This window comes from Leucopleurus acutus, assembly GCF_964270905.1.
Source record: "Leucopleurus acutus genome assembly, chromosome: X".
In the NCBI taxonomy this organism is placed as follows: Eukaryota; Metazoa; Chordata; class Mammalia; order Artiodactyla; family Delphinidae; genus Leucopleurus; species Leucopleurus acutus.
This window is the reverse complement of record NC_139148.1, coordinates 128972818-128981877: the sequence shown is the minus strand read 5'-3', so window position 1 is coordinate 128981877 and position 9060 is coordinate 128972818. Positions and strand designations below refer to the sequence as shown.

At 53.9% G+C, this 9060-nt stretch overlaps 1 protein-coding gene across 1 annotated transcript; it reads right to left on the bottom strand.

Annotated features, from left to right (window-relative positions):
• Positions 1–452: 452 nt before the first annotated feature.
• On the bottom strand, positions 453–6249 carry CNGA2 (cyclic nucleotide gated channel subunit alpha 2; the record flags this gene model as incomplete). The annotated part of the gene is given in 10 exon segments (XM_082864150.1): positions 453–824; positions 828–1414; positions 1417–1854; positions 2154–2248; positions 4036–4088; positions 4092–4143; positions 5137–5167; positions 5170–5306; positions 5844–5915; positions 6140–6249. Coding segments are annotated over 10 exon segments (1947 nt in total).
• Between the last annotated feature and the right edge of the window lie 2811 nt (positions 6250–9060).

Below are 9060 nucleotides of genomic sequence, written 5' to 3'. Positions count from 1 at the left end.
TCTGTAATGGCCTATATGGGAAAAGAATCTAAAAAAGAGTGGATATATGTATATGTATAACTGACACCTGAAACTAACACAACATTGTAAATCAACTATATTCCAGTAAAAATTTAAAAAGAAATTTTTTTAAAAGGAGAAGAACAAAGTGGGAGGTGACTAGGTACAAAGGAGCCCAGAGAGATGCTGCTCTCCTCTTCCTTCCTTAAACTTGGACAGGCTGAAGTTTCTGGAAGCCGAGCCAAACACGGTCTGCACTCTGCACAAGATGGGCTGTTAGTTGGACTTGGAGAAGGGCTTCTGGATGATTGAGTCAAAAACCTGCTGACAGAGAGGCTTCTGGGAGAAATCAAGGGGACATGGGGGTAATGCATATATATGTGGGGACCTACACAACTCTTCTAGCCCCCGGGGTCAAGGCCAAGGCTGCAGAGGCAGCTGGGACCAAGGCATTATGGCTTCTCAGCAGCAGCTGGCTTGGGGCTATTCATTCCATCTGACAGGTAGTCATCCTCATTATTCTGCTTCATCTTGGTTTCCAAAACCATGATGTGCTGCTTGAGCTTCTGCTGGGCCCCTGGGTACTCAGCCAGCAGGCAGGGAAAGCGAGTGTACAAGGTCTCCATGTTGGTTTCCAGCTGTTCTAGCTTCTTCTGCACATCCGCCTCGATGCTGGCTGCCACCTCATTCTCATCCAGCAATCCCTCCCTCATCAAGATCTCCCGACCTCTCTCCTCCAAGACCCTCTTGGCATCAGGGTACTCCGTCACAGCTTCCATAAGATCATCCTTGGACAAGCAGAAGAGATCTGAGTAGCCAAGGCTTCAGATATTGGCTGTGCGTCGATTGCCCGTTTTGCTGCCTTTAATGTTAAGAATACTGAGCTCTCCAAAGCAACTCCCAGCCAAGAGCAGGGCAAACTGAGTGACACCATCATCAGCCACCACTGCCAATTTTCCTTCCTTGATTATGTACATCTCCTTCCCAATATCCCCCTTGCGGCAAATGTAATCCCCAGGACTGAAGACCTGAGGACGGAGCTTTAATACCAGCTCCACCAGCAGGCCAGCCTCACCATCCTGAAAGATGCACACTTTCTTGAGTGTGGACAGGTGGACGTTGATGGCTATCTCAGCCCTCAGCTTGGATGGTAGTTTCTTGAGAACTTCCCGCTCATCCACACTCTTCTTATTGGTCCAGAGGTAGTCAAACCACCTAATGACCTTGGCTTCCATCTCCTTGCTGACCTTTTGGAACTGCATATAGTGTTTGACGGCATCGATCTTGGCCTGGAACTCAGCCCGGGTGGCGTTCATGTTGGAGATCATGGAGCCCACGTTACCCACGATGGTGGCAAAGATGAGGACACCAATCAGGAAATCAAAGATGACAAATAGGTACTCGTCATCTTTCATGGTGGTGTCTCCCCAATGGTGGTGAGGGTCAGTGTAGACCAGTAAAGGCAATAGATGTATTCCCTAGACAGGTAGCCATACTCAGGGTCAATGATGTTGGGGTAAACCCAGGTGTCGACCCCAAAACCAATGGACTTGGAGATGGCGTAGTAGATGCAGGCATTCCAGCAGATGATGACCAAGATGTAGAGGACCAGGTTGCTGATGCAGAAGATGTTGGGGTGGCTGGTGCGTGTCTCAGTGCAGTCAAAGAACTCAAACATGCGGGCAAAGTGTAGCAGGCGGCTGAAGCGCAGCTCAGGTCTGTGGATGCCCACAGCAAAATAGATCAGGTCTGTAGGGATGATGGAAGCCACATCCAGCTTGAACAGCAGGATGTGGGTGTAGTTGTCCCGCAACATCTTGGTGTCTTTGACCAGCAGCCCCTGCTCCAGGAAACCTGATGGAGACACAGCCAACATATCACCTCTGCCTTCAGGCCTGTCCCTCCTGGTAGACTAGTATTCAGCAAGGAACAAAGTGATCACTCAACTCTCTTTCCCAAGGAGGGGTATAGGAAACTCAGAGCATGGCTGGCCATAAGTACCCTAAGACATCACCCCCAAATCACCACCAACCTGTGTCCCAGACAAACATTTGAGGCTAACACCATGCCAAGAGGGCTTCCTGAGAATGTGGATCCAAGCCTTTGGTCTCATGGGCCATGGTCCTGCCTGCACATCCCAGTTATCCACTTACCTGTGCGCAATCGGATGAAGAGGTCTGCGATGCAGACCACATCTGAGAAGTAGTCCAGCACCAGCTGCACTACGTAGTAATCTTTCTGTACGTCACTGAATCAGGCTCTTCAGGAAGACAGGGCTGGGCTTCACCATAAAGCTAGCCAAGGCCCCCTGAAGTCCCCAGACTGTTTGCTCACTGTGAGCAGGGCTTGGGATGGCCACCAGAGGCACTGATGAATCAGTCTGCTGCCAAGAAGACATTCACAAGCAAGTACTACTCCAACCCTTATTATTATGTAGACATCACTACTGACGATTACTTGTCTGTCTCACCCACTGGACTATGAGCTCCAAGAAGACAGAGACCACCAACTCTTAGTCATTACTGCATGCCCCATATCTTAGCCCAGAGCACATCTTGGCCCAGGATTCAAGTGCTCAACAAGAGTGAGTTGACTGAAAAATGAGTTGTTGGAAGAATGCACACAATACACAGCTGAATAGCTTCCATGCTCGGCTCTTCAACACACACCTATTGAGAACCCAACGCAGAGTACTGGCCAACCCAGATGAGAGAGAGAGCAGTAGCTGGGCTTAGACTCGAAGCAGTGGGAATGAAGAGAGGTTGGAGATGGCAGGAGAGTTTTAGGAGGAATTGACGAGACTTGGTGACTGGATGGGTAGGGGCCTCGGGAGAGGGCAGAAGAAGGGACAGAACCCTGGATGATGACTCAGTGAGCATACAAGTCAAGGGAGGAGCACTGAGCTCTGATTACTTGGTTACACTTAGAATAAAACCCAGCCCCCTCCCCTGGCACACAAAGCCTGTCTGATGCTTCACCTGCAGTCCTCCAGCCACACTAGGCCATCCTGAAACAGGGGCTTGGCACCTTGTTGCTCCCTCCTCCCAGAATGTTCCCTCCACCAACCTGAAGCATCTAAATAACCGACTTCCTCTCGTCACTCAGGTCTCAGCCAAGGTACCACCTCCTCAGAGAAGTCCACCCTGAATGCCCTTTCTCTAGTAGCTCCCTGCCTCTGGCCCTTGGACTCATCTCGGGCATTGGTTTGTTCATGTTCACTGTCAGTGTCCCCCACTAGCCTGAGAGCTCCAGGAGCGCAGAGACCACGTGTGTCTTTTTCACCACATTGTCCCTAGCCCTGAGCACTAGGCCTAGCACCCAGTAGGTGCTCAGTCAAATCCTTGCTGAATGAATGACTGAGGTAGGGGATGGGGGGGGCAACACCGTCAGGAAAAGCTACATGTGGAGAATGACTTCAGAACTGAGACTGCAAGAAGAATCTCCATAGGTTGAAAATGGGGAAAGGGAATTTTCTCTTGAGGAAACAGCATGTTCTGATCCAAGAATAGTGAGTGCTGGGGCTGGGGTATGTCCAGAAGGTGGAGCTAGAGAGAAAGGCCAGGTCCAGAGGGCCTTGAAGGCCACGCTGAGCACTTGAACTTCATCCTGTGGGCAATGAGGGACCATTGAGAGGTTTGTGAGGAAGGCCTGACATCATCAAATCCCAGTTTCTATCAATCATGCTAGTTGCAAGTGTGGAAGATGCATTAGAGAGGGCAAGAGTGCCTGTAAGGAATGGCTGCAGGGCTTTTGTACTTGTCCCAGGGAGAGAGGGGGCCGGTCTCACCTAGGACAGTATCGGTTTGGATGAGGAAGTAGGAAGAGATTACGGACACCAGGAAAAGGATAGACACGAAGCTTTTGGCAGCATATTAAATCGGGTTGGGGTTGAAGGAGCTGGGGGTTAATAGGGAAGAGGGAGGGGCCACTGGCAAGCAGGGAATCCAGAAAGAGGGCTGCGTTGGGGTGAGCTCTGTGTCCACAACTGGGACTGGGTTGCTTTGGCCACACCCTCCCAGACCACCCCCTGCTCACCTGGCCACCAGAAGGCACCAGTTGTAGAGGACAGGAATGGCGATGACAAATAGCTAGCGGTAGTACCAGTCCCCAGCTGGGTCCAAGACAAATAGTTCACATTTCTTCCTGAGGAGACAGAGGCCAGGCTTGGGAACTGGCTCCCCAGTGTGGCCCCAGCCCAGCTTCCAGTAGCCAGGGAACCCTGAAAAAGCAACACCTGAGGGTATATGTGGTGTGAGGGACGGGTTGTCTTAGGGCCTCATTTTTCAGGAAGCCACAACCTGGCACTGTGCATCTGAGTAGAGCTTGGAGGGCAAAGAGACCCCACATGGGCCCACTGGTTCTTCTGTCCTCTGGAAGTCTCTTGCCCAGAGGGCGCATGAGGGGTAGTGTTTTCACTGAGGCAGGCTTCAGGCCCTGGGAAGGGACGTCCACAGCATGGTAATGAGGGCTCAGGGCCGGTTCCCACATCCCTCCGGGGAAGAGAGAGGAACTCCAAGCAAGGAAGCGTCACGTGCTTCCTGTCCCCGCCCCCGCCCCCACTCCCTGTTTAGTCCCCGGCCTCCAGCTCCCAAATCACTTTCCCAGATGCTGTGTCCTGCCTTGGCAAGAGCTCTTTTCCCCTACTGGCCAGACATCCACAGTCGCCTACTCATTCCTCAAAGAACAGACCCTCCAGCTCCGCCTTCTCTGGCCTCCCCGCTTGTTCTGTCTCGCTCAGTCGTTTCTGGGCCTTCTCCCACCAGGCAGCCCCCCAGCATGGCCTCTTCAAAGACCCACCCCTGTGCTCACATGGGCACCGGTACTGGCATCCCCTCCACAGCATTCCCTATATGCACCCTCCTCTGTATTTACTGACCGCTAGAGCCCAGGCTGGGGCTGGCACACCATTGGCTGAGCCCTCTCCCCGCCCACATTCAGGTAAGCAGCAAGAGGACAGCCGGCAAGAGGCAGCTAAGGTGAGAAAAGCCAGCAGGGGCTCCTGTGGCAGGTGGGCCACTGGCTGGTAGAGAGGGCATAGGCCCTGGTCAGCCCCTGGCTGTGCTATGAGAAACCCCAGCACACCCTCCGACCGCATGCTTGGGAGCCCTTCCAGTCCCACAGGCCAGACAGCTATACTTGCTGCCCTTGCCCTCGCTGTCCTTGTCGCTTTGCCATCTCCTTGCTGTGTCGTCACGGTCTGGAGCTCAGGCCCACAAAAACGCTCAAGGAACGAGTCAGGTCTGGGCTCCTCCTCGTGGAAATTCTTGTTGGCCCACTCTCTGATGACCCCCACCAGGCAGGCAATCCTGGAGAGGAGAGAAGAGAACCGCACTGTGGAGAGAGGACCTGCGCTGAGGACAGGGGGATGGCGCTCGGGTGTGACTCCCAACACAGCAGCCTGAGGGGTAAGGGGCTAATCTGGGAAGACTTCCTGTAGGAGGTGCCGTCTCTGTCGATTGTGAAGAACAAACAGGGGGTCTCTGGGGCAAGATGGAGATGATGCTAAGGGAGGACAGGTCAGGAGGAAGGTTGGCTCAAGCTTCCTGAGTTCCCCATGGGGCCTACAACTCTGGGCTGGAGACCTGGGAGCCCTCTACCTATACCCTTCCGCTGGGAAGCATCTCTCCTCCCAACAGTGCCACAGGCAAGTCTGAAGAGAAACCTGCACTGCCACTCCGAGCCTGCTCACAGGAGCCTCCTCCCGAAAAATAGTTGAGCTAGGACAGCGTTGACAGTACTTCCCAGAGGTCTTGATAGAGAGGCCCTGTGGGACGGAGAGGACCCCATGATCTGACAGGCCCCATGGGACGGAGGGGTTGCAGCAGGGCAGTGGTGAAACCCACCTGCAGAAGCCACCCCTCCTCTGCAGCCTCTGTAGATCTGAGGAGGTGTCATCGTCGGCCGCAGACTGTGGCCTGCAGAGGAAGGAGCGGGGTGACCAAGGGCTTGTTTGTTTCTTTGTTTTTTGTCTCCTATTAGCACTCTCCCCCCCACCCCGGGAGATGCCTAGAAATCCCGTCGTCCTTTTAGAGGCTGTCCTTGAGCCAAAGATTATTTACTCTGTGACAATGAGGCACAGTTGGGAGAAAGTCGCAGCCTCAGGGCCACCTCTGCAACGATCCAGCCTCAGCAGACTCACCTGTTGCTGGTCCTGTGGTCATCTTCGCCATTGACCTTGATGGCAGTAGGTGCATGATGGCTGTGGTTATTGGCTAGGGAGCTCCTCACTCCATTGGCTTTTTCTGTCATCTTCCATGTACAACCAGGACCCTCACCTGCCAGGGAGAGGTCCGAGAGGGAGGTCACAGAACACCCTGGCACCCATATAAGGCGGGAGGGCCTCAGGTGAGCACTGAGAACAGAGCCAGGGCCCACTTGGCAAAGCTCCCCTGGGTATTGCTGTGGCAGTGCAGGGCAAGGGCATCTGCATGGCCAGCGTGGCAGGCTCCAGGCACCCAGGAGATGCTGCTCTTCCCACCCCCATAGGCAATTTCAAAGGCAGCTGTCTGCTTCTCCTCAGGTGGGAGTCCTGTCTCTCCCTGACTTTTTCACCAGGGGCAGTGACTCTGCGGGTCCTTCTTTTCTGCTCTGATCACATTCTCTCCGGCACCTCCAAGCTGAGGAACAAACAGCAGCCCGGTGGATGGGGCTCTGTAGGCAGCGGTCCAAACCAGGACTCTCTCCTTTGGGCTATGGGGAGCCTTGTAAGGGCTGAACAGGAGCATGACAAGGATGGAATTATATTCTAGAAAGATCCTTCTGACTGCTAGGTGGAGACTGGATTAGAGGGGAGCAAGAGGGGAGAAGTCTGGAGAAGATGGCGCCAGTGAAGCCCGAGACAAGGGGGAAGGGATTGGGCGTGTGGAGTGAGGGAGAACAAGTGGGTGAGGCCACGCAGGAAGGATCCTGGAGAACCCCAACATTTACGAATTGAGCAGAGGAGGAGTTATCCACAAAATGGACTGAGAAGAAGCATCCTGAGAGGGAAAAATCCAGAAGAGAGACAGGAGATGGTGTTCCACCGTGTGTTTTGCATGGGGTCAGGGAGGACGGGATGGCTCTTCCCTGCTGAGGCATGCCCCACCAGATTTGGTCAGAAATGATGAGCACACCCCGCGGATCACCTACTGCTGGAGCTCATCATCCCAACCCCCTCCCCAAGCTTGCTCCAGCTTCCGAGGTCATCACCATGGCGATGGCAGGCAAGTCGCGCTCTGCAGTGAGTGGTAATAACAAGCAGCTTCAGAGCCACTCACCTGTTGCTCTCTGCGGGACTGTGGCACCAGGATGCTAGTGAGGGAACCCAAGGGAGAGGAACCTGGATCGCTGAGTCCCTGCTTGGACCCTAGAGGTGGCTGACCGTGGAGACAGAAAGTTCCAGGCAATGCAAACAAAGCTGGGGCCTCTTGCACTGATCAGGTTTCGGTGCTGGCCTCCTGGAAGCCTGAAGAGGAAGAGGGGCTGGAACTCAGGCCCAGAGTGGAACACGTTAGAGCACTGTCCAGGGGATGAACGGCAGGGGCGGAAGAGGGGCAGTGAAGGTCAAGTTCACTGCAGGGATGGAGGGGACACTGGTGTGGGAGGGTGGACCCGGACTACAGAGTGAGCTGTGCTTACAGCAATAGGGCAGAGGAGTCTAAGGCCACCCAGGGGGGCTGCAAACACCAGGCCGAGGACTTGGGACAGCCTCTTGCTGATAGAGAGCCAGCGTTGGCCCTGCCTGCCACCACTTGGACCCCTCCCCTCCTTACTGATCATCCCCAATAGCAGTGGCACTGAGCCCACAAGAGGGACAGCTCTGGGGGAACATGACATTTATGCCCTCGATAAGTTTCTAGCACCAAGACAGATTCCTCTCCCATGATCCCTGCTCCTTCTCTGCCAGGAACAGGCTCTTCCCTCTGTCTAGGGGCCTCGCTGGTGACCTCATCAGGAGCAGCCTCAAGGAGTGCTGGTAGAGAGGACTGTTTGTAGGGTTTCAGACTCCTTTTACACAAAGGAGATAGTAAAGCAAGTGGAAGGGATTTTGAGGAGGGATGGTGAAAATATCTGTGCTTGTGACCAACCCCGGTTAGGGCTGCAGCTCATGAAAGATGGATAGAACGGGTGGGTCCAGGTACCAGAGTAGATGAGAGGTGACTTATGAAGAATGCAGAGGGGAACAGGCCAGGGGGGGGAGGAGGTGATAGGCAGACATGTTAGATGGGGGTAGGGGAACAGTGAGAGACAGGGCAAGAAGCTCACTCATGCCAATCCCCAGCATTCTCAGCAAAATGGGAGGGGGTTTCATCTTCAGAGGCATCAGGCAGTGGTAGATGCAGACCTTGCAGGAGGCCAGAAAGTTTGCAATAGCTGCTGCAGGAATGAACTGGAGAAACGAAGCAAGTGTGAGGGCAGGGCTAGGCTGCATGAGGAAGACAGCAGATGTGTAGTTGGCCAAGAGAAGAGAGATGGGCAGGGGACCCAGAGAGGAGGGAAGCTTACAAACCAAGGGTCAGGCACCTTAATTCTGTAAAAAGCCCACCAGCAATCGTAGTGCTCTTCTGGGCCCCCCTTCTCGTCGTCCACTAGTTGATCAGCCAGCCCAAGAGTTTTCTAGAAACACCAGCCTGGTCCAGGGAGTCTCTTGGACCCTGGTTAGAAGCATTCTGATGATGATTCTTTCAGAGACGTTAAGGCCAGGAAGAGAAGGCGCAAGCTAGAACTACAACCAAGGCTCGAAGCCAGAGCTACTACCTTCCAGTCTGTGGCTCGTTCAAATCTCACCACTGCCCAGTGCTTTTAGTCATTCGTCTATTCCATGCGTATGGTCAAGGCACCTGGTGTGCACCAGGTCTCCGCAAGGTGCTGAGCTGAGAAAGGTGAGTCTGGCAGAGTCTCTGACCTCAGTGTTGCTCCCAAAATAAAAGAGAAAACCAGGAACACAGGTCATCCTCAGAGTCAATTCTCTGTCCACATCTATTGTGTTTCTCAGCAGCATTTTTTTTTTTTTGCGGTACGCGGGCCTCTCACTGCTGCAGACTCTCCCGTTGCAGAGCACAGGCTCCGGACGCACAGGCT